Source organism: Ambystoma mexicanum, chromosome 7q (genome assembly GCF_040938575.1).
Source record: "Ambystoma mexicanum isolate Mex_15411 chromosome 7q, UKY_AmexF1_1, whole genome shotgun sequence".
Taxonomy (NCBI): domain Eukaryota; kingdom Metazoa; phylum Chordata; class Amphibia; order Caudata; family Ambystomatidae; genus Ambystoma; species Ambystoma mexicanum.
The window spans coordinates 1,163,799,936-1,163,825,709 of NC_090941.1; the positions used below are offsets into that span (position 1 = coordinate 1,163,799,936).

Genomic DNA, 25,774 nt, shown 5'->3' on the forward strand with positions numbered 1-25,774 from the left:
ATGAAGGAGTGCTGAGTGGGCTGTGCTTTGGGGTGGGGGGAACAATGAAGGAATGCTGAGGGGGCTGTGCTTTGGAGTGGGTGCAGCAATGAAGGAGTGCTCAGTGGACTGTGCTCTGGGGTGGGGAGAACAATGAAGGAGTGCTGAGGGGGCTGTGCTTTGGAATGGGTGCAGCAATGAAGGAGTGCTGAGTGGGCTGTGCTTTGGGGGTGGGGGAAAAATGAAGGAGTGCTGAGTGGGCTGTGCTTTGGATTGAGTGCAGCAATGAACGAGTGCTGACTGGGCTGTGCTTTGGGGTGGGGGGAACAATGAAGGAGTGCTGATGGGGCTGTGCTTTGGAGTGGTTGCAGCAATGAAGGAGTGCTGAGTGGGCTGTGCTTTGGGGTGGGTGCAGCAATGAAGGAGTGCTGAGGGGGCCGTGCTTTGGAGTGGGTGCAGCAATGAAGGAGTGCTGAGTGGGCTGTGCTTTGGGTTGGGCTGAACAATGAAGGAGTGCTGAGTGGGCTGTGCTTTGGGGTGGGTGGAACAATGAAGGAGTGCTGAGTGGGCTGTGCTTTGGGGTGGGGGAACAATGAAGGAGTGCTGAGGGGGCTGTGCTTTGGGGGGGGTGCAGCAATGAAGGGGTGCTGAGTGGGCTGTGCTTTGGGGTGGGTGGAACAATGAAGGAGTGCTGAGTGGGCTGTGCTTTGGGGTGGGGGGAACAATGAAGGAGTGCTGAGGAGGCTGTGCTTTGGAATGGGTGCAGCAATGAAGGAGTGCTGGGTGGGCTGTGCTTTGGGGTGGGTGGAACAATGAAGGAGTGGTGAGTGGGCTGTGCTTTGGGGTGAGGGGAACAATGAAGGAGTGCTGAGTGGGCTGTGCTTTGGGGTGGGGGGATAAATGAAGGAGTGCTGAGGGGGCTGTGCTTTGGAGTGGGTGCAGCAATGAAGGAGTGCTGAGTGGACTGTGCTTTGGGGTGGGGGGAACAATGAAGGAGTGCTGAGGGGGCTGTGCTTTGGAGTGGGTGCAGCAATGATGGAGTTCTGAGTGCGCTGTGCTTTGGGGTGGGGGAACAAGGAAGGAGTGCTGAGTGGACTGTGCTTTGGAGTGGGTGCAGCAATGAAGGAGTGCAGAGTGGGCTGTGCTTTGGGGTGGGGGAACAATGAAGGATTGCTGAGTGGGCTGTGCTTTGGGGAGGGGGAACAATGAAGGAGTGCTGAGTGGGTTGTGCTTTGGAGTGGGTGCAGCAATGAAGGAGTGCAGAGTGGGCTGTGCTTTGGGTGGGGGGAACAATGAAGGATTGCTGAGTGGGCTGTGCTTTGGGGTGGTGGGAACAATGAAGGAGTGCTGAGGGGGTTGTGCTTTGGAGTGGGTGCAGCAATGAAGGAGTGCTGAGGGGGCTGTGCTTTGGAGTGGGTGGAACAATGAAGGAGTGCTGAGTGGGCTGTGCTTTGGGGTGAGTGGAACAATGAAGGAGTGCTGAGTGGGCTGTGCTTTGGGGTGGGTGGAAAAGGGAAGGAGTGCTGAGTGGGCTGTGTATAAAGCAGGTGGTACAATGAAGGATTGCTGAGTGGGCTGTGCTTTGGGGTGGGGGGAACAATGAAGGAGTGCTGAGGGGGCTGTGCTTTGGGGTGGGTGCAGCAAAGAAGGAGTGTTGAGCGGGCTGTGCTTTGGGGTGGGTGGAACAATGAAGGAGTGCTGAGTGGGCTGTGCTTTGGAGTGGGTGCAGCAATGAAGGAGTGCTGAGTGGGCTGTGCTTTGGGGTGGGTGGAACAATGAAGGAGTGGTGAGTGGGCTGTGCTTTGGGGTGGGGGGGACAATGAAGGAGTGCTGAGTGGGCTGTGCTTTGGGGTGGGTGGAACAATGAAGGAGTGCTGAGTGGGCTGTGCTTTGGGGTGGGTGGAACAATGAAGGAGTGCTGAGTGGGCTGTGCTTTGAGGTGGGGGGACAATGAAGGAGTGCTGAGTGGGCTGTGCTTTGGGGTGGGGGGAACAATGAAGGAGTGCTGAGGGGGTTGTGCTTTGGAGTGCGTGCAGCAATGAAGGAGTGCTGAGTGGGCTGTGTTTTGGGCTGGGTGGAACAATGAAGGAGTGCTGAGTGGGCTGTGCTTTGGGGTGGGTGGAAAAGGGAAGGAGTGCTGAGTGGGCTGTGCTTTGGGGCGAGTGGAACAATGAAGGAGTGTTGAGTGGGCTGTGCTTTGGGGCGGGTGGCTCAATGAAGGAGTGGTGAGTGGGCCGTGCTTTGGAGTGGGTGGAACAATGAAGGAGTGTTGAGTGGGCTGTGCTTTGGGATGGGTGGACCAATGAAGGAGTGCTGAGTGGGCTGTGCTTTGGGGTGGGTGGAACAATGAAGGAGTGCTGAGTGGGCTGTGCTTTGGGGTGGGTGGAAAAGGGAAGGAGTGCTGAGTGGGCTGTGCTTTGGGGTGGGTGGAAAAGGGAAGGAGTGCTGAGTGGGCTGTGCATCAAGCAGGTGGTACAATGAAGGAGTGCTGAGTGGGACAGTGTTGGGGTCTTTGTGTGAAACTGTGCCGAAGAACAGTGGTAAATGAAGCGCATTCGGACGGACCTGTCTCGGTGGTGCTCTGTGGGGGTGAGTGGTGAATTAGCGGAGAAGGGGGGTGCACAATGCAGTGGTTCAGAACAACGGTAAAGGGCAAAGTGAAGGGAGATAAACAGCCTATAAAGGGGAGTGTCTGTTACAAGATGTGATCCTAGGAGAGGCTGGGCCAGAGCAAAGGATAGAAGGGGAGCCCACCAGGTGTGTGGCCTGTGCCTCACAAACCCCTCTGCCAGCTCTGCTCCCCATCAGTTCAACAATCAGTGCTAGGCAGCCAAAGTCCTTACCAAAGGGCAAGGCGTACTCCTCATCGAGGGTCCTCGAATTCAGGTACAGGTCCATCCCCGGCTCGTCTGGGGGCTGCCAGTCCTCGGGATCCTCCTCCATTTTAATAGTCACCTGATAGGATCACAATGCAACACATAAAGGGAGTCAGGCTTACACACATCTGCACAATGCAGGGACTCGGGTACGTACACTCTGATGGCTGCACTGTATGAGAGAGCACACATACAGACTACACTGAATGTATTGTCACTGTGTGTAGAGACACACACGTACAGGGCAGGGTCACTGAATTCTATGTGTACACACTGAGGTCACACAGGCAGAGAGAAGAAACGCTGAATGCTGCCTGCGCACACTGAGGCCACACAGGCAGAGGGAAGAAACACTGAATGCTGTCTGCGCACACTGAGATCACACAGGGAGAGAGAAGAAACACTGAATGCTGCCTGCGCACACTGAGGTCACACAGGCAGAGAGAAGAAACACTGAATGCTTCCTGCGCACACTGAGGTCACACAGGCAGAGAGAAGAAACACTGAATGCTGCCTGCGCACACTGAGATCACACAGGCAGAGAGAAGAAACACTGAATGCTGCCTGCGCACACTGAGGTCACACAGGCAGAGAGAAGAAACACTGAATGCTGCCTGCGCACACTGAGGTCACACAGGCAGAGAGAAGAAACACTGAATGCTGCCTGCGCACACTGAGGCCACACAGGCAGAGAGAAGAAACACTGAATGCTGTCTGCGCACACTGAGGCCACACAGGCAGAGAGAAGAAACACTGAATGCTGTCTGCGCACACTGAGATCACACAGGCAGAGAGAAGAAACAGGGAATGCTGCCTGCGCACACTGAGGTCATACAGGCAGAGAGAAGAAACAGGGAATGCTGCCTGCGCCCACTGAGGCCACACAGGCAGAGAGAAGAAACACTGAATGCTGCCTACGCCCACTGAGGTCACACAGGCAGAGAGAAGAAACACTGAATATTACCTGCACACACTGAGGCCCCACAGGCAGAGAGAAGAAACACTGAATGCTCCCTGTAAATACTGAGGTCACACAGGCAGAGAGAAGAAACACTGAATGCTACCTGTACACACTGAGGTCACACACACAGGCAGCGAGAAGAAACACTGAATGCTCCCTGTAAATACTGAGGTCACACAGGCAGAGAGAAGAAACACTGAATGCTACCTGTACACACTGAGGTCACACACACACAGGCAGCGAGAAGAAACACTGAATGCTCCCTGTACACACTGAGGTCACACAGGCAGAGAGAAGAAACACTGAATGCTACTTGTACACACTGAGGTCACACACACAGGCAGAGAGAAGAAACACTGAATGCTACCTGTACACACTGAGGCCCCAAAGGCAGAGAGAAGAAACACTGGATGCTACCTGTACACACTGAGGTCACAGGCAGAGAGAAGAAACAATGAATGCTCCCTGTACACACTGAGGCCACACAGGCCTCAGAAACACTGAATGCTACCTGTACACACTGAGGCCCCACAGGCAGAGAGAAGAAACACTGAATGCTCCATGTACACACTGAGGCCACACAGGCAGAGAGAAGAAACACTGAATGCTGCCTGTACACACTGAGGTCACACACACAGGCAGAGAGAAGAAACACTGAATGCTACCTGTACACACTGAGGCCCCAAAGGCAGAGAGAAGAAACACTGGATGCTACCTGTACACACTGAGGTCACAGGCAGAGAGAAGAAACAATGAATGCTCCCTGTACACACTGAGGCCACACAGGCAGATAGAAGAAACACTGAATGCTCCCTGTACACAGTGAGGCCCCACAGGCAGAGAGAAGAAACACTGAATGCTCCATGTACACACTGAGGCCACACAGGCAGAGAGAAGAAACACTGAATGCTGCCTGCGCACACTGAGGTCACACAGGCAGAGAGAAGAAACACTGAATGCTGCCTGCGCACACTGAGGTCACACAGGCAGAGAGAAGAAACACTGAATGCTGCCTGCGCACACTGAGGTCACACAGGCAGAGAGAAGAAACACTGAATATTACCTGCACACACTGAGGCCCCACAGGCAGAGAGAAGAAACACTGAATGCTCCCTGTAAATACTGAGGTCACACAGGCAGAGAGAAGAAACACTGAATGCTTCCTGCGCACACTGAGGTCACACAGGCAGAGAGAAGAAACACTGAATGCTGCCTGCGCACACTGAGATCACACAGGCAGAGAGAAGAAACACTGAATGCTGTCTGCGCACACTGAGATCACACAGGCAGAGAGAAGAAACACTGAATGCTGCCTGCGCAAACTGAAGCCACACAGACAGAGAGAAGAAACACTGAATGCTGTCTGCGCACACTGAGGCCACACAGGCAGAGAGAAGAAACACTGAATGCTGTCTGCGCACACTGAGATCACACAGGCAGAGAGAAGAAACACTGAATGCTGCCTGCGCACACTGAGGTCACACAGGCAGAGAGAAGAAACACTGAATGCTTCCTGCGCACACTGAGGTCACACAGGCAGAGAGAAGAAACACTGAATGCTGCCTGCGCACACTGAGATCACACAGGCAGAGAGAAGAAACACTGAATGCTGTCTGCGCACACTGAGATCACACAGGCAGAGAGAAGAAACACTGAATGCTGCCTGCGCACACTGAAGCCACACAGGCAGAGAGAAGAAACACTGAATGCTGCCTGCGCACACTGAGGCCACACAGGCAGAGAGAAGAAACACTGAATGCTGCCTGCGCACACTGAGGCCACACAGGCAGAGAGAAGAAACACTGAATGCTGCCTGCGCACACTGAGATCACACAGGCAGAGAGAAGAAACACTGAATGCTGCCTGCGCACACTGAAGCCACACAGGCAGAGAGAAGAAACACTGAATGCTGTCTGCGCACACTGAGGCCACACAGGCAGAGAGAAGAAACACTGAATGCTGTCTGCGCACACTGAGATCACACAGGCAGAGAGAAGAAACACTGAATGCTGTCTGCGCACACTGAGATCACACAGGCAGAGAGAAGAAACACTGAATGCTGCCTGCGCACACTGAGGTCACACAGGCAGAGAGAAGAAACACTGAATGCTTCCTGCGCACACTGAGGTCACACAGGCAGAGAGAAGAAACACGGAATGCTGTCTGCGCACACTGAGGTCACACAGGCAGAGAGAAGAAACAGGGAATGCTGCCTGCGCACACTGAGGACACACTGGCAGAGAGAAGAAACACTGAATGCTGCCTGCGCACACTGAGGCCACACAGGCAGAGAGAAGAAACACGGAATGCTGTCTGCGCACACTGAGGTCACACAGGCAGAGAGAAGAAACAGGGAATGCTGCCTGCGCACACTGAGGTCACACAGGCAGAGAGAAGAAACACTGAGTGTTGCCTGCGCACACTGAGGCCACACAGGCAGAGAGAAGAAACATGGAATGCTGTCTGAGCACACTGAGGCCATACAGGCAGAGAGAAGAAACAGGGAATGCTGCCTGCGCACACTGAGGTCATACAGGCAGAGAGAAGAAACAGGGAATGCTGCCTGCGCACACTGAGGTCATACAGGCAGAGAGAAGAAACAGGGAATTCTGCCTGCGCACACTGAGGTCATACAGGCAGAGAGAAGAAACAGGGAATGCTGCCTGCGCACACTGAGGTCACACAGGCAGAGAGAAGAAACACTGAATGCTGCCTGCGCACACTGAGGCCACACAGGCAGAGAGAAGAAACACGGAATGCTGTCTGCGCACACTGAGGTCATACAGGCAGAGAGAAGAAACAGGGAATGCTGCCTGCGCACACTGAGGTCACACAGGCAGAGAGAAGAAACACTGAGTGTTGCCTGCGCACACTGAGGCCACACAGGCAGAGAGAAGAAACATGGAATGCTGTCTGAGCACACTGAGGTCATACAGGCAGAGAGAAGAAACAGGGAATGCTGCCTGCGCACACTGAGGTCATACAGGCAGAGAGAAGAAACAGGGAATGCTGCCTGCGCACACTGAGGTCATACAGGCAGAGAGAAGAAACAGGGAATGCTGCCTGCGCACACTGAGGTCACACAGGCAGAGAGAAGAAACACGGAATGCTGTCTGCGCACACTGAGGCCACACAGGCAGAGAGAAGAAACACGGAATGCTGTCTGCGCACACTGAGGCCATACAGGCAGAGAGAAGAAACAGGGAATGCTGCCTGCGCACACTGAGGTCATACAGGCAGAGAGAAGAAACAGGGAATGCTGCCTGCGCACACTGAGGTCACACAGGCAGAGAGAAGAAACACTGAATGCTGCCTGCGCCCACTGAGGTCACACAGGCAGAGAGAAGAAACACTGAATACTACCTGCACACACTGAGGCCCCACAGGCAGAGAGAAGAAACACTGAATGCTCCATGTACACACTGAGGCCACACAGGCAGAGAGAAGAAACACTGAATGCTCCCTGTAAATACTGAGGTCACACAGGCAGAGAGAAGAAACACTGAATGCTACCTGTACACACTGAGGTCACACACACAGGCAGCGAGAAGAAACACTGAATGCTCCCTGTACACACTGAGGTCACACAGACAGAGAGAATAAACACTGAATGCTACCTATACACACTGAGGTCACACAGGAAGAGAGAAGAAACACTGAATGCTACCTGTAGACACTGAGGTCACAGGCAGAGAGAAGAAACACTGAATGCTCCCTGTACACACTGAGGCCACACAGGCAGAGAGAAGAAACACTGAATGCTCCCTGTACACAGTGAGGCCCCACAGGCCTCAGAAACACTGAATGCTACCTGTACACACTGAGGCCCCACAGGCAGAGAGAAGAAACACTGAATGCTCCATGTACACACTGAGGCCACACAGGCAGAGAGAAGAAACACTGAAAGCTACCTGTGCACACTGAGGCCCCACAGGCAGAGAGAAGAAACACTGAATGCTGCCTGCGCACACTGAGGTCATACAGGCAGAGAGAAGAAACACTGAATGCTGCCTGCGCACACTGAGGTCACACAGGCAGAGAGAAGAAACACTGAATGCTGCCTGCGCACACTGAGGTCACACAGGCAGAGAGAAGAAACACTGAATGCTGCCTGCGCACACTGAGGTCACACAGGCAGAGAGAAGAAACACTGAATGCTACCTACACACACTGAGGTCCCACAGGCAGAGAGAAGAAACACGGAATGCTACCTGTACACACTGAGGCCACACAGGCAGAGAGAAAAAAACACGGAATGCTACCTGTACACATTGAGGTCACACACACAGGCAGCGAGAAGAAATATTGAATGCTCCCTGTACACACTGAGGTCACACAGGCAGAGAGAAGAAACACGGAATGCTACCTGTACACACTGAGGTCACACAGGCAGACAGAAGAAACACTGAATGCTACCTGTACACACTGAGGTCACACACACAGGCAGAGAGAAGAAACACTGAATTCTACCTGTACACACTGAGGCCCCGAAGGCAGAGAGAAGAAACACTGAATACTACCTGTACACACTGAGGTCACAAAGGCAGAGAGAAAAAACACTGAATGCTCCCTGTGCACGCTGAGGCCACACAGGCAGAGAGAAGAAACACTGAATGCTACCTGTACACACTGAGGCCCCACAGGCAGAGAGAAGAAACACTGAATGCTCCCGGTACACACGGAGGCCACACAGGCAGAGAGAAGAAACACTGAATGCTCCCTGTACACAATGAGGCCACACAGGCAGAGAGAAGAAACACTGAATGCTCCCTGTACACACTGAGGTCACACTGGCAGAGAGAAGAAACACTGAATGCTGCCTGCGCACACTGAGATCACACAGGCAGAGAGAAGAAACACTGAATGCTGCCTGCGCACACTGAGGTCACACAGGTAGAGAGAAGAAACACTGAATGCTACCTGCACACACTGAGGTCACACAGGCAGAGAGAAGAAACACGGAATGCTACCTGCACACACTGAGGCCACACAAGCAGAGAGAAGAAACACTGAATGCTACCTGTACACACTGAGGTCACACACACAGGCAGCGAGAAGAAATACTGAATGCTCCCTGTACACACTGAGGTCACACAGGCAGAGAGAAGAAACACTGAATGCTACGTGTACACACTGAGGTCACACACACAGACAGAGAGAAGAAACACTGAATGCTACCTGTACACACTGAGTCCCCAAAGGCAGAGAGAAGAAACACGGAATGCTACCTGTACACACTGAGGTCACACAGGCAGAGAGAAGAAACACTGAATGCTACCTGTACACACTGAGGTCACACAGGCAGAGAGAAGAGACACTGAATGCTCCCTGTACACACTGAGGTCACACAGGCAGAGAGAAGAAACACTGAATGCTCCCTGTACACACTGAGGTCACACACACAGGCAGCGAGAAGAAACACTGAATGCTCCCTGTACACACTGAGGTCACACAGGCAGAGAGAAGAAACAGGGAATGCTGCCTGCGCACACTGAGGTCATACAGGCAGAGAGAAGAAACAGGGAATTCTGCCTGCGCACACTGAGGTCATACAGGCAGAGAGAAGAAACAGGGAATGCTGCCTGCGCACACTGAGGTCACACAGGCAGAGAGAAGAAACACTGAATGCTGCCTGCGCACACTGAGGCCACACAGGCAGAGAGAAGAAACACGGAATGCTGTCTGCGCACACTGAGGTCATACAGGCAGAGAGAAGAAACAGGGAATGCTGCCTGCGCACACTGAGGTCACACAGGCAGAGAGAAGAAACACTGAGTGTTGCCTGCGCACACTGAGGCCACACAGGCAGAGAGAAGAAACATGGAATGCTGTCTGAGCACACTGAGGTCATACAGGCAGAGAGAAGAAACAGGGAATGCTGCCTGCGCACACTGAGGTCATACAGGCAGAGAGAAGAAACAGGGAATGCTGCCTGCGCACACTGAGGTCATACAGGCAGAGAGAAGAAACAGGGAATGCTGCCTGCGCACACTGAGGTCAGACAGGCAGAGAGAAGAAACACTGAATGCTGCCTGCGTCCACTGAGGTCACACAGGCAGAGAGAAGAAACACTGAATACTACCTGCACACACTGAGGCCCCACAGGCAGAGAGAAGAAACACTGAATGCTCCATGTACACACTGAGGCCACACAGGCAGAGAGAAGAAACACTGAATGCTCCCTGTAAATACTGAGGTCACACAGGCAGAGAGAAGAAACACTGAATGCTACCTGTACACACTGAGGTCACACACACAGGCAGCGAGAAGAAACACTGAATGCTCCCTGTACACACTGAGGTCACACAGACAGAGAGAATAAACACTGAATGCTACCTATACACACTGAGGTCACACAGGAAGAGAGAAGAAACACTGAATGCTACCTGTAGACACTGAGGTCACAGGCAGAGAGAAGAAACACTGAATGCTCCCTGTACACACTGAGGCCACACAGGCAGAGAGAAGAAACACTGAATGCTCCCTGTACACAGTGAGGCCCCACAGGCCTCAGAAACACTGAATGCTACCTGTACACACTGAGGCCCCACAGGCAGAGAGAAGAAACACTGAATGCTCCATGTACACACTGAGGCCACACAGGCAGAGAGAAGAAACACTGAATGCTGCCTGCGCACACTGAGGTCACACAGGCAGAGAGAAGAAACACTGAATGCTGCCTGCGCACACTGAGGCCCCACAGGCCTCAGAAACACTGAATGCTACCTGTACACACTGAGGCCCCACAGGCAGAGAGAAGAAACACTGAAAGCTACCTGTGCACACTGAGGCCCCACAGGCAGAGAGAAGAAACACTGAATGCTGCCTGCGCACACTGAGGTCATACAGGCAGAGAGAAGAAACACTGAATGCTGCCTGCGCACACTGAGGTCACACAGGCAGAGAGAAGAAACACTGAATGCTGCCTGCGCACACTGAGGTCACACAGGCAGAGAGAAGAAACACTGAATGCTGCCTGCGCACACTGAGGTCACACAGGCAGAGAGAAGAAACACTGAATGCTGCCTGCGCACACTGAGGTCACACAGGCAGAGAGAAGAAACACTGAATGCTGCCTGCGCACACTGAGGTCACACAGGCAGAGAGAAGAAACACTGAATGCTACCTACACACACTGAGGTCCCACAGGCAGAGAGAAGAAACACGGAATGCTACCTGTACACACTGAGGCCACACAGGCAGAGAGAAGAAACACTGAATGCTGCCTGCGCACACTGAGGTCACACAGGCAGAGAGAAGAAACACTGAATGCTCCCTCTACACACTAAGGTCACACTGGCAGAGAGAAGAAACACTGAATGCTCCATGTACACACTGAGGCCACACAGGCAGAGAGAAGAAACACTGAATGCTCCCTGTAAATACTGAGGTCACACAGGCAGAGAGAAGAAACACTGAATGCTACCTGTACACACTGAGGTCACACACACAGGCAGCGAGAAGAAACACTGAATGCTCCCTGTACACACTGAGGTCACACAGACAGAGAGAATAAACACTGAATGCTACCTATACACACTGAGGTCACACAGGAAGAGAGAAGAAACACTGAATGCTACCTGTAGACACTGAGGTCACAGGCAGAGAGAAGAAACACTGAATGCTCCCTGTACACACTGAGGCCACACAGGCAGAGAGAAGAAACACTGAATGCTCCCTGTACACAGTGAGGCCCCACAGGCCTCAGAAACACTGAATGCTACCTGTACACACTGAGGCCCCACAGGCAGAGAGAAGAAACACTGAATGCTCCATGTACACACTGAGGCCACACAGGCAGAGAGAAGAAACACTGAATGCTGCCTGCGCACACTGAGGTCACACAGGCAGAGAGAAGAAACACTGAATGCTGCCTGCGCACACTGAGGCCCCACAGGCCTCAGAAACACTGAATGCTACCTGTACACACTGAGGCCCCACAGGCAGAGAGAAGAAACACTGAAAGCTACCTGTGCACACTGAGGCCCCACAGGCAGAGAGAAGAAACACTGAATGCTGCCTGCGCACACTGAGGTCATACAGGCAGAGAGAAGAAACACTGAATGCTGCCTGCGCACACTGAGGTCACACAGGCAGAGAGAAGAAACACTGAATGCTGCCTGCGCACACTGAGGTCACACAGGCAGAGAGAAGAAACACTGAATGCTGCCTGCGCACACTGAGGTCACACAGGCAGAGAGAAGAAACACTGAATGCTGCCTGCGCACACTGAGGTCACACAGGCAGAGAGAAGAAACACTGAATGCTGCCTGCGCACACTGAGGTCACACAGGCAGAGAGAAGAAACACTGAATGCTACCTACACACACTGAGGTCCCACAGGCAGAGAGAAGAAACACGGAATGCTACCTGTACACACTGAGGCCACACAGGCAGAGAGAAAAAAACACGGAATGCTACCTGTACACACTGAGGTCACACACACAGGCAGCGAGAAGAAATATTGAATGCTCCCTGTACACACTGAGGCCTCACAGGCAGAGAGAAGAAACACTGAATGTTCCATGTACACACTGAGGCCACACAGGCAGAGAGAAGAAACACTGAATGCTGCCTGCGCACACTGAGGTCACACAGGCAGAGAGAAGAAACACTGAATGCTCCCTCTACACACTAAGGTCACACTGGCAGAGAGAAGAAACACTGAATGCTGCCTGCGCACACTGAGATCACACAGGCAGAGAGAAGAAACACTGAATGTTCCATGTACACACTGAGGCCACACAGGCAGAGAGAAGAAACACTGAATGCTGCCTGCGCACACTGAGGTCACACAGGCAGAGAGAAGAAACACTGAATGCTGCCTGCGCACACTGAGGCCCCACAGGCCTCAGAAACACTGAATGCTACCTGTACACACTGAGGCCCCACAGGCAGAGAGAAGAAACACTGAAAGCTGCCTGTGCACACTGAGGCCCCACAGGCAGAGAGAAGAAACACTGAAAGCTACCTGTGCACACTGAGGCCCCACAGGCAGAGAGAAGAAACACTGAATGCTGCCTGCGCACACTGAGGTCATACAGGCAGAGAGAAGAAACACTGAATGCTGCCTGCGCACACTGAGGTCACACAGGCAGAGAGAAGAAACACGGAATGCTGCCTGCGCACACTGAGGTCACACAGGCAGAGAGAAGAAACACTGAATGCTGCCTGCGCACACTGAGGTCACACAGGCAGAGAGAAGAAACACTGAATGCTGCCTGCGCACACTGAGGTCACACAGGCAGAGAGAAGAAACACTGAATGCTACCTACACACACTGAGGTCCCACAGGCAGAGAGAAGAAACACGGAATGCTACCTGTACACACTGAGGCCACACAGGCAGAGAGAAAAAAACACGGAATGCTACCTGTACACACTGAGGTCACACACACAGGCAGCGAGAAGAAATATTGAATGCTCCCTGTACACACAGAGGTCACACAGGCAGAGAGAAGAAACACGGAATGCTACCTGTACACACTGAGGTCACACAGGCAGACAGAAGAAACACTGAATGCTACCTGTACACACTGAGGTCACACACACAGGCAGAGAGAAGAAACACTGAATTCTACCTGTACACACTGAGGCCCCGAAGGCAGAACGAAGAAACACTGAATACTACCTGTACACACTGAGGTGACAAAGGCAGAGAGAAAAAACACTGAATGCTCCCAGTGCACGCTGAGGCCACACAGGCAGAGAGAAGAAACACTGAATGCTACCTGTACATGCTGAGGCCCCACAGGCAGAGAGAAGAAACACTGAATGATACCTGTACACACTGAGGCCCCACAGGCAGAGAGAAGAAACACTGAATGCTCCCGGTACACACGGATGCCACACAGGCAGAGAGAAGAAACACTGAATGCTCCCTGTACACACTGAGGCCACACAGGCAGAGAGAAGAAACACTGAATGCTCCCTCTACACACTAAGGTCACACTGGCAGAGAGAAGAAACACTGAATGCTGCCTGCGCACACTGAGATCACACAGGCAGAGAGAAGAAACACTGAATGCTGCCTGCGCACACTGAGGTCACACAGGTAGAGAGAAGAAACACTGAATGCTACCTGCACACACTGAGGTCACACAGGCAGAGAGAAGAAACACGGAATGCTACCTGCACACACTGAGGCCACACAAGCAGAGAGAAGAAACACTGAATGCTACCTGTACACACTGAGGTCACACACACAGGCAGCGAGAAGAAATACTGAATGCTCCCTGTACACACTGAGGTCACACAGGCAGAGAGAAGAAACACTGAATGCTACGTGTACACACTGAGGTCACACACACAGACAGAGAGAAGAAACACTGAATGCTACCTGTACACACTGAGTCCCCAAAGGCAGAGAGAAGAAACACTGAATGCTACCTGTACACACTGAGGTCACACAGGCAGAGAGAAGAAACACTGAATGCTACCTGTACACACTGAGGCCCCAAAGGCAGAGAGAAGAAACACTGAATGCTACCTGTACACACTGAGGTCACACAGGCAGAGAGAAGAGACACTGAATGCTCCCTGTACACACTGAGGTCACACAGGCAGAGAGAAGAAACACTGAATGCTCCCTGTACACACTGAGGTCACACACACAGGCAGCGAGAAGAAACACTGAATGCTCCCTGTACACACTGAGGTCACACAGGCAGAGAGAAGAAACACTGAATGCTACCTGTACACACTGAGGCCACACAGGCAGAGAGAAAAAACACTGAATGCTCCCTGTACATACTGAGGTCACACAGGCAGAGACAATAAACACTGAATGCTCCCTGTACACACTGAGGTCACACACACAGGCAGAGAGAAGAAACACTGAATGCTCCTGTACACACTGAGGTCACACAGGCAGAGAGAAGAAACACTGAATGCTACCTGTACACACGGAGGCAACACAGGCAGAGAGAAAAAACACGGAATGCTCCCTGTACACACTGAGGTCACACAGGCAGAGACAATAAACACTGAATGCTCCCTGTACACACTGAGGTCACACACACAGGCAGAGAGAAGAAACACTGAATGCTACCTGTACACACTGAGGTCACACAGGCAGAGAGAAGAAACACTGAATGCTCCCTGTACACACTGAGGTCACACCTGTATAAGGAAGAGGCTCTAGACATGGGGGACTGTCATGGCTGGGAGACCAAGGTCTTGGTTCATGTTCTTCTTCTAATGGAGAGGGAGAGGGTTGGATCTGATGGAGCCCACGGGGTGGGGTTCTGGGGAAGCTTCCACCTAGGGCCCGGCACTCAGTCGCTCACAGTCTCTGGGGTTTTAGGTACCCTATACTGCTTTCTCATCACTGGTCCTCTAAGGATGTTGTGATGATCCACATGGACTTCTGAAATACCTGGCAACACCACACTCATGTCATCAATGGGTCATCTCCAAAGGGTCTGGGCATCAGAGTCTTCAGCTTGTGTTGGAGCCCCACATCAGTAGGCGTCTCCTACCTTTGCCGGTGGCGGAGGCCTGGTTTGGCCACCTCATCGTCCAGGACCTACACTGCCAGCAGCCTCTTCTCCAGCCCTGTAGGGCTAGGCTTTCCTTCTTGCCCCTGGACTTCCCCTTCTGTCTTGTTCGCCCTTTGCCACCAGTTCATTCCCTGCTTTCCCTCTTTGGCCTCCTGGCGGATACGCCACGCAACTCTCACCTTCAACCTCCTACTCAGTCGCTTTCCTTTCTCCCTTCTCCTCACCCTTCTTCCCCTTCTTTCCATGTTCTGGTCCTTGAAGGCCTCCACCTTCTCTCTCTCTTTCCCTTCTAACGCCCTCTGTGTCTTTGCCACCTCCTATTTGCTGTTCTATCTCCAGCCGCTGCTTCTCCTTTACACCCCTCTGCTCTTTTCTCCTCTCATTGTTTATTTCCAATACCCCCCTCTTCAGTCTTTCCTTGACCAGTTGTCCCCCTCCTCTGTTCCTCTTGTTTCCACCTCACCTGCTCTTTCTCCTCCTTGGTCTGTACTTTTTCTGATTTTCTCTTCACTCCACTCCTCTTCCCCCATCGCCTTGCTGTTTTCTGCATCCTCCAATCATCTTCTACCTCCATTCCATGATCCCCATCCTCCACTCTTCTCTCTCCCCACCACACTCCCCTCTCTCGCTGTGCCTCACCCTCACCACCCCGATCCCAACCCTCTACTCATCCAGTACTCCTAACTCTCCCACTGCCTGGGAAGCGTTGTCTCCTTGTGTACTCTTGGCTAGCATTTGTCAAGAGTGCAAGTGTGTTCAGCTGTGTAGGGGAGATACAGTTAACATGTGTGATAGCTTAACACTTCCTGAACTACAGCACCGGCCTGTAGACCTTGCCCCGCCCCCGGGACCCTCCTTGTTTCCCATTCTCTGAGGGAACTATTGCTGTGAAGACCAAGGCATAGAGTCTCAGGCCGTCGCGTGAACTGTACTCATGAGCTGACGTCATTGCATAAAGCAGGTCTTGCGCGTACACATTGTTTGTCATTTGGCAATATCGATGACATTGTGACCTTGCTACGTAGACTTGTCTGCCATGCTGCTAGAGGGGTATAGCCCCCAGGGAAGGTTGGGATGAGTCATATGTGGAACACATTTGAGGGTGTGGATGGGCTGAGGCACCTTGGGGCTCCTCTGTGCAAGCACGTGGTAGTCATTACCCCTGAGTCACCATAGGAGCATGCACTAATCTCAATGAGTGACCGGCACACACACACACATAGACCTCACCGCATGGGTAGGCACCTGCTACTCATACCTGAGCGAGGCTCTGCTCCGTCATTTCCTGGTTGTAAGAATGACCACTTTCTCAGCTAGTCACAGGGTGGCTGTGTCCCCACGCTGCTGCCATATGCATGAACACCTCAGAGGACAGCTTCTGGGAGGGGTGGAGGGTTGCTGTGCAGGAACCTGTGCATTTCCACCTGTGGAAGAAACGATGCATCATGTTACCAGGACGATATTCCCTGGCAGGTCTATGGTCCTCTAGAGGCTTACTGCCACCTAGCTTGCCCGTCAGTGACCGGTCCCTTTCACTGCCACCTGCCATGTCAGCAAGATGATAGCAGGACACCGTCCAGCTTACCCCTGGTCTTCCAACCTCATTCTCCAAAACATGGCCTGAAGGTCCTTATATCCTGCTTCCTGGCTACCATTCCTCCTTTCTTCCAGCATGCCTGGCGTGTAAGGCAACCCCCATAGTCAAAGCCTGCATCGCCTCCCGCGCTCTAGTCTTGTCTGCTGCCATGCTCTAGGCTTCCCCGCTGCTGTCGACCCTCTCGGAACCGCCTGCACCTGTCATGATCCTCCCCTTCACATTACATAGTGTGGAGATCTTCCATGGATGGCCATGCATTCCCCTCCACGGCGCTACTGCTGTCACCACACACGAGTCAAATTCATCCTTAGAAGATCCATCACTACTTCCGTAACCATGGCAATCTGCTGCCAGTCCTATGCCATCCTTAACGCTGTCACCCTCTACCACCTCCCGGCATCAACCGGGGTCAGTCAAGAATGAGCATCACATTGCACGAGGCTCTTGGCGACCTACATAGGACGTTTCACATACCCACAGGGTGGTGAGCGGGGGACTGCTGCCCTCGCACTTGGGTGCTAATCCCCTCCAAACCTTTCTTGTTGAACTACAGTTGGGTCTGTTAAAGCTGGCAACAAACCTTTTTTGACTGTCAGCAATGTTAGGGCGACAGGTACTTCGAGTTGGGGTGGAGTATGGGGAGGGTGAGGGAGGGGTTAGTTGGGAGGAGTTTTTTGTTACCCTAAGACCGGTTTGTTCTTGTCTACGGTTCCGTGTTCGTTGTGACCACAGCATGCTCAGACATCAATCCAATCACCACTCTTGGCACATCTTACATCACATTACCAGGTACTGGGACCTCAACCCTGCAAGACATTCGTCCAAAGCCCTAATGCGCAAGCTAGATGGCAGCAACTCAACCCCAGTCACCACCGGCTGAACGCCCCAAGTCCCTCAAGGTGCTCACCTGGAACGTAAATGGGATGGGCTCCGCGATCAAGAGACACCTGTTTAAGCAGTTACTCGGCAAACACTCCCCCGACGTGGCCCTGTTAACTAAAACACATCTAGCGGGATCACACTGTACCCTCTTCCAGAGAACAAACTACAGGGCATCTTTCCATGCGGGATACACAATGGGTTCCAGGGGTACTCTCATTCTCATACATAAACGCATCCCACTGGCATTGCAGACTGTAGAACAGGACCCCCGGGGTCGTTATGTTCTAGTTTTGGGAACGCTCTGGGGAGAGACACTGACGTTTGTATCCGTATACTCGCCGCCCGGATTGGGGCAGGAACTATTAGACAAACTAACTACCCTCATGGGCAAATATCAGCCCGATAAGTAGTTCCTGGGCGGGGATTTTAACGATGTTATGTGTAATGCCATGGATCGTACCCACTTCAGACAGCGCAATCCGAACACCCCTACGAAGTTATCAAATTTTGTTTCTGCCCTAGGCCTTTGTGGTGTGTGGCGGGAGCTCCACCCGGGCACTAAGGGTTATTCATTCCATTCGGGAGCCCACGGCTCCCTTTCCAGGCTGGATTACCTCTTCCTCCCGAATACTGGCCTTCACAAGGTACTGTCTGCAGACCTGCTCCCCCGCAGCATCTCGGACCACTCGCCTCTGTTGGTCGAACTCTGCATGCTGGCATAACCCCACCTAAAACATGGAGACTAAACAATTACTATCTCGGGTTCCCCGAACTGGTGGACCGCCTCACTGAAGTATCCACCGAATACTTTGAGATCAACAACATTGGAGTAAACAACCCGGTAACAATATGGGACCCTATAAAACTGTGCTGCGAGGAGAGATAATCTCCTGGATAGCAAACCAAAAGAATGAAAGACTCCAAAAAATTATTGAGGCAGAAAGGGAGATGACCCAGTGGGAGAACAAACACATCCTTGATCCAACTACTCAGACCCACGTATCCCTTACAAGTGCCACTGAGCGCCTCCGTAACTTAAATCTAGATAAGCCAAACGTACCCATTGGGACACCAGGGCGAGAATATACGAGCTTGGGGATAAGGCCGGCAAAATGTTGGCTTGGTTGGAAAGGCAGGATGAGGGACAGCACTGTGTCTGGGAGATCATCACACTGGGGCGGAGAGGGACCAGTCAGATGCCGATATAGTAGCTTTTGCCCAATTTTACGCCGCACTATATCAGGCTTCAACCTCCCCTTTGGACCCAACCCTCATAGACGATATAACACTCCCTTCGCTATCAGAGCAGCAGAGAGGGGAACTAGACTCTGACCTCTCAGAAGCCGAAATTGGTGAGGCACTGGCACAATTACAAACAGGGAAAACACCGTGCCCTAACGGGTTCCCGGTTGAAACCTGGCAAAAATTGGGTGCAATCAATATGGCGTCCCCCCTTCACAAAATGCTTTTAAGTGCCCGGGAACAGGGCGCCCTCCCGCCAGATCTGTGTAAAGCCACCATTGTAGTCATTCCCAAACCCGACAAACCCCGGAGAGATGCGCCTCCTACAGGCCGATCTCGTTAATTAACGGTGAAGCCAAGGCCCTTGCCAAGCTTTTGGCCAACCGTTTGCAACCGGTGGTCGACACTCGATTCACCCGGACCAATGTGGCTTTATGCCACAATAATCTACCCGAATGAACCTGCGTCGGCTTCACCTGGCACGAGAACGTGCTCCTATCATCAACACACCACTTGCCCTTTTGGCAATTGACTTTGAAAAGGCTTTCGATTTGGTCAGGTGGGACAGCCTTTGGGAAATCATGAGACGCATGGGATTTGGGGATGGCTTCCTGGGATGGGTTAAACTACTCTACACGAACATTCAGGCAGAAGTCAGAGTGAACGGGTGGACCTCCAGGCCCTTCCCTCTTGGAAGGGGCACACGGCAGGGGTGCCCCTTTTCTCCCCTCCTCTTCGCCCCTCGATTGAGCTGCTTGCCCTTTGGCTTCGCCAGAGTGCTGCCTGGATGGGATTCAAATGGCCCGAGGGACACGAAGATCGAACCTCCCTATATGCGGACGACCTCCTGGTATATCTAGAGGAACCCGCCCGGACCTGCCCCATAGTGACACAGATGCTCATCCATTACAGTGAGTTCAGCGGGCTGAGAATCAACTGGGGGAAATCCGTTTTCTTTCCAGTGAAGGGTGGAGGGCTCGCGGACCCACTGGATTGCCCATACCGAATGGAGCGACTCGGCTTCCGGTACCTGGGAATTTGAATAACAGCAGATCTTACTAAATATGCAAAACATAACCTCCAGCCGGTCATTGACCGCCTCGTCAGGGACGTCCACCATTGGAAACTTCTCCGCCTGACACTCATGGGTAGAGCAGCACTCTTTAAGATGATGGCTCTTCCACGATTCCTCTATGTCCTGCAAAACGCCCCGCTTAAGATCCCAAACTCAGAGTTCGACCGGGTCGAGACCCTCCTTAGGGAACTTATATGGGGGGGAGGCCAATCACGCATAGCACTAACCACACTCCAAAGATGGGTCTGGGAGGGCGGGATAGGGGTTCCCCGCCTCCAAACCTACTACTGAGTCTCACAACTTGCGATAGTCAAGGACTTGCTTCACGGGGACCGGGAACTACCCCACATAAAGGCTGAGGTGTCCGCCATGCACGGCACGGACCCGTTACACATACTATATCAAAACCCCCAGATACCCCCCCCCGGCCAACAATGGCGGTCCACATCACTACTGTTTGGAGACAGGCACATGCGTTTGTGGGTTGGAAAAATAAAATAACCGCGGCCCAACCCCTATGGCACAATAGTAATTTAATGGAAATTGAGAAACAGGAGCCATGCCCGAGCTGGGCGAGGGCGGGGATCCTGAGATTAGATGACATCCTGAAAGAAGGAAAACTAACCTCTTTTGAAGAGATGCAATTAAAATGTTATCCCCCATGCACCGAACGGTACCGCCATATGCAACTGACCCACACCTTGAAAACCCACATACCGGCAGACGCCAATATCCCGGACTACTCACCGATAGAACGTAACATGCTACCAGTGTACATTCCCAACAAATGCACCTCCATCCTATATAATGCCATCACATCCTTCGCTACACCTGAATTGACGAGCCTAAAAGTTAAATGAGAAAGGGACATAGGGAAGATAGACCCAGAGGACTGGATCCAAGTACTAATGCACGCACGGGAAGTTGCTATCTCCTCTAGGATCCGACTGGTGCAACTTAAAATCTTGCATAGAGTGTACTACCCTAGAACAATGTTACATGGTTGCAAGAGAGCAGCGAATCCGAACTGTCTCCGGTGTGGCAAGGAGGAAGGAACATTCTTTCATACCCTTTGGGCATGCCCCCGGATTCGTACCTTTTGGATCGCTTGCTGCAACAAACTGACCAGGATACTCACTCGGACTATACAACCAGATCCAAGAGTGTTAATCCTGGGCGTACTACAGGAGACTGATCTTAACAAATGGGAAAAGTTGTTGCTGAGCACAGCAGCGGGTTTGATGAAGCGCAATATTGCTAAAAAATGGGGAGTTTCAGAAGCCCCACCGCTGGAACAATGGGTAATGGACATGGACACTTGCGCAATGATTGAGCGACGAGTGTACAATGCAAGAGGCTGTTCTACTAAAGCTTCTAAAATCTGAGGGAGGTGGGAGAAAGGAGTGCCCTAGCACGTATGGGCAATGGGGATGAAGACCTGAACATTTGCACAGATTGTCATGAGGATTGTTTGTGGTGGTTGGTGATGCATGTATTGATATTAATTCAAGAGTGGACTTGCTGGTCCTCGACGGTTGGTTGTTGTGAATATGTTACAAAACAATAAAAAATGTTTTATCAAAAAAAGAATGAGCATCACACAGTCCTTGATGCCCCCCAACACCACCCCTCTCTAAGTCACACATCAGCAGCTGCCGCAAGGAGTATCAGCTGACTGCCTTGCTTCCCTGGCACTCCTATCAACACTGCACCGTAAAGCCCACCACTGAACCTCCTGCTTCTCTGCAACATGAGTGTTTCTCATCCACTTACTGGTCCCATGTCTGCTCCTCCATCCCCCTAAAATGTGCTCTCCAACTCTGGCATTCCTGCCTTTTTGATGCAGGAACTCGTCCAATCCCACCTCTGCTCTGCTATCACTCCTGCCCACAATCAACCCTGGAACATCCATGAGAAACCATCCTCCTTTGCACAACCCAGCTGCCCTCATACATTCAACTTCCCAGAGTACGCCATGCACCCTTTACTCCTCTCTACGGTTCAGGAGCATTGTTTGTTTGTTTATTGATTAATATAGCGCACCAAACCCAAAGGTATCTGGACGCATAACAAGTACATTTCAAATTGTCAGGTTACATCGGGAATGGTTACAGTAATTATGTACAATAATTCCGGGGGCACAGAAAGTATGATACAAAAGAAGTTATAATACAACAATTTACATCGTAGACGACAATGTATTGAAGTGATAGGAAAACCGTAGTTGTCCTAAAGGATATCAAATGTCCTTAGTAGCCAGCCAACTTTTGGTGTTTTTCCTGAAGCTGTGGAAAGACTAGTCTGATGCAAGAGAGGAAGGGAGGTCATTCCATAGCTGGTTGGCCACAACAGGAAAGCTGCTATCACCTGCTTTCTTCAGTTTGAATCTTGGGACTACGAGGCAGAAAGAGTTAGCAGTCCTCGTAGGACGTGTTGATGATTTTTCTTTTTTTGTTAAGACATTTGTAGGTGAGGGAGACTGTTAGAAGCTGAATTCTATCCTTGATAGAGAGCCATTTGTTCTTTCGCCTAGCCTCCGAGATTTGTTGTCTCCTAGGAATACTAAGGGCCGTTCTGAGTGCATTGTTTTGGAAAATTTGAAGTTTATTCACAATGTATTTGCTAGAACCTAGGTCGAGGGCATTACAATAATGAAGTTTTGAGAGAATTAAGGCTCTTGCTAAGGTGATGCAACTCGTAGCGGAGAGGAATGGTTTCCAAGCCTGAATCTACAGGTGTAGGCTGTGGCATTAAATGAATAGTGCACTCAAAATTATTACTGTCCCAAAAGATGGGCAATAATCCAAAACATGCATTAAATATAATTTTTATGAAAGTTCCTATGTAAACTTTTGAGCAAACGAGGCTCAAAGCATTTACATAAGAGCATCCATATCGCCATTTCAGGCAGCCTCCTCAGTTCATGTTAAGCTCTGCCCTGTCAGCACTAAACAAGCAGCAAAAGCCCCCTACTGGGAGCTTTTGCTTACTGCAGTCAGAGCAAAGCTGTGCATGAGCTGAGGAGGCTGCCTTCACTTTCATTTTACGTTTTCGGTGCTCCCCAAGCCTAGGGAAGCACAGAAAACATAAAATGAAAGGCATTAAGCAAAGGAGCAGCAATTTTAAATACAACAACATTGTATTTCTGACTGTGGCGGCTTTCGCTTTGAGTCCTGGGCTCCCCCGGGTAGGGGGAGTCCAGAAGACTCAAAGTGAAAGCCGCTGCAGTCAGAAATACAACATTGTTGTATTTGTAAACGCTGCGATTTTCATTCTATGAATACCGGCTTTCACTTTGAGTCTCCTGGGTTCCCCCGGGTCGGCATTTACAAATACACCAACGCTTTGAGTCTCCTGGGCTCCCCCGGGTCTTTCTTGAGCCTTCTTCTACCTGCCTGGGTGGGGGAGGTCTTGATGGGTCTTTTGTCTTTGGCGGGCTTCCCTTGGAAACCCCACCAAGACTCTCTGAGTACTTGAAAGAACAGGAAGCCGGGGAAGGTGGTCGTACCGGCCCTGGTCTTTGTCCTGCAGTGTGCCTGCCTGGAACCAGTTTGTGTTGGGAGGCTGGCTGTCCCCGTTGGGCAGCCACTCCCCAAGTATGAATGAATTCATGCCTGATGGCCCCGTGGGAAGCCTGCTCTTCTTTATAATAAAATGCTGTTCCCGTTTTCATTCCAGACCAGAAAATGAATATAAGGTGATCGGAAGGTCGGGCCGGCATCCTGCAGCAGTTGGAGCTCCGGATGCCTGCTCACTCCGCAGATTGAGGCGGTTTGGCTTCCCTGCTCGCCCACCGCTGCTCCTCTCCAAAATGGTGGGCGGCCTTAACGAGAGGGAGGTGGACCCTGCACTGCGGTGCCCAACTGAGTCGCCTTGCGGAATGCCCATAGGGAGCCGGCCCCAACAGAAAGCTTTGCAGCCTCTCCATTCGCCCCCCACAGTGATTTGTGGCTTGGATCCCTGCCCGCCCACCCACGCTGGAAGGAGGGACATCATGGCCCAACGGTTGTGCAGGACTTACTCTGCGACCCCCGGACGTGTCAAGCGGTTCCTGCCGCAGCGATTGGGCCGCCTCACCTTCACCGCCCCGCGGTGGGCAAGGGAGCCGTGTGGCATGCGGGAGCCGTGTGGAGGAATACAGAGCTCAGGAAATCTGCGCCCACCAGTCGCTCCTTTGCGCAATGCAAGGCAGCCTTTCATCTAACAGAGACTGATAGGTTCTCTTACATGAAGCTCTGGCACTGGTGCTCCCACCCCCAAACTCGTCAAGCAGTGACACGCACCCCTAGCCCTCTTGAGTTTACTCTAATGGACCTGCCACCGCGGGGGAACATTTCTGTGCTGTACAAACTATTGCAGGGGGATATACTCACTACAAGGGCCCTCTACACGGCACAATGGGAGGTGGACTTGGGACATCCTCTCGAAGACCAGACGTGGGTGGACATATGGTCTAGGACTCACTCCTCTTTCCTTCTGCATCACCAACAGGGAATGTGCCCAAAAACGGCTGCTGCGATGGTACTATCCTCTGCTACGCCTGCATCACTTTAACCGGGCCCTTCATCCCCAATGCTGGCGTCTATGTGGTCGGCCCGGGCCGGGTCATCCTTCCCTATCGAAAGGGCCTTCTGTGGCTCAGTGTATTGCCGCCATAAAAGACATTACCCATGTGGTGATCCCCATGGATCTAGGTGACCCGGCACTAGGAGTTTACCCGAGATCTGGGAAAACAGCTAAACTTCTAACACAGCTCCTACTGGCCGGGAAAATTACAGTAGCCCACACCTGGAAGACTACCGAAGGCCCCTCAATGACTCTTTGGTGGATCAAACTTTGGAATATTGTGGTCGCTGAAAAAGTCACAGCAGCTAAGGCAGGCCTTTTATATCGTTTTGCGAACATATGAGGTCCTTTTCTGGATAATGATTGGAACTTTCCGGCAATGACCCACAAGACAAAAAAGGCCAGAGGGGTCCTCCATTCGGTCGTACCCATGCTACCAAATCAGGAGGACGATTGACTCAGAGGGAGAGGGAGGGATGGGGTGGGTGGCGGGGAGTGAGCTTTGGAGTTCCCGAACTATACCTGCTCAGTCTCATCTAATGGAGTGGGGGTTACTAAATGTCGTTGATATGCTTGTATAATTTCATCTGTACTTCCGGTTTAAAATAAACATGTTTTAAAAAAAACTTGAAGAAGTCTTTATAGACACTGCCTTGTCCACTGCTTATCTAACTTTTCTCCATCAGCCCTTGGTCACTGGACCACCAGTACCCACCTAGACTCTGTGAGAGTCACCTAGGAGTCACAAATACGATACAACAAATACATGCTGATTTTGATATAACTGCTAGTGTCTAAGTATTTCCTGGAACTAAGTCTATGCTCTGAGTCCTGTGTGCCTCACTACAGCCCTCCTCCCTCATAGACTAAGCCTGGCTGCTCAGTCATTGCTACCAAACCTTTGGGTAGTTCAGGCTAAAACCAAGTGGTGTAACCCTGTACACTAAAGGTGGGCTTTCTAAAATCATGTCTCAGACTGGTCTACACAAAAACAATATCTAGCAGCTGCCGTGAACTCTCACACTTGACAGTAGTGCCAGAGGTTGCAGAGTCCCGATCTACAGTGTACACAATTGCTGTCACAAAGACAAGGTTA

General features: G+C 51.8%; 1 protein-coding gene across 1 annotated transcript in view; it reads right to left on the reverse strand.

Annotated features, from left to right (window-relative positions):
• LOC138528722 (uncharacterized) overlaps positions 1-25,774 on the reverse strand; it is a 330,407-nt gene that overhangs the window by 282,386 nt on the left and 22,247 nt on the right. The window contains exons 2-3 of the mRNA XM_069640582.1: positions 16,575-16,740; positions 2,823-2,934 (exon numbers count right to left, since the gene is read on the reverse strand). Coding sequence (XP_069496683.1) covers positions 2,823-2,934; positions 16,575-16,598 — 136 coding nt within the window. The 5' untranslated portion in view covers positions 16,599-16,740. The remainder of the gene's footprint in view (positions 1-2,822; positions 2,935-16,574; positions 16,741-25,774) is intronic.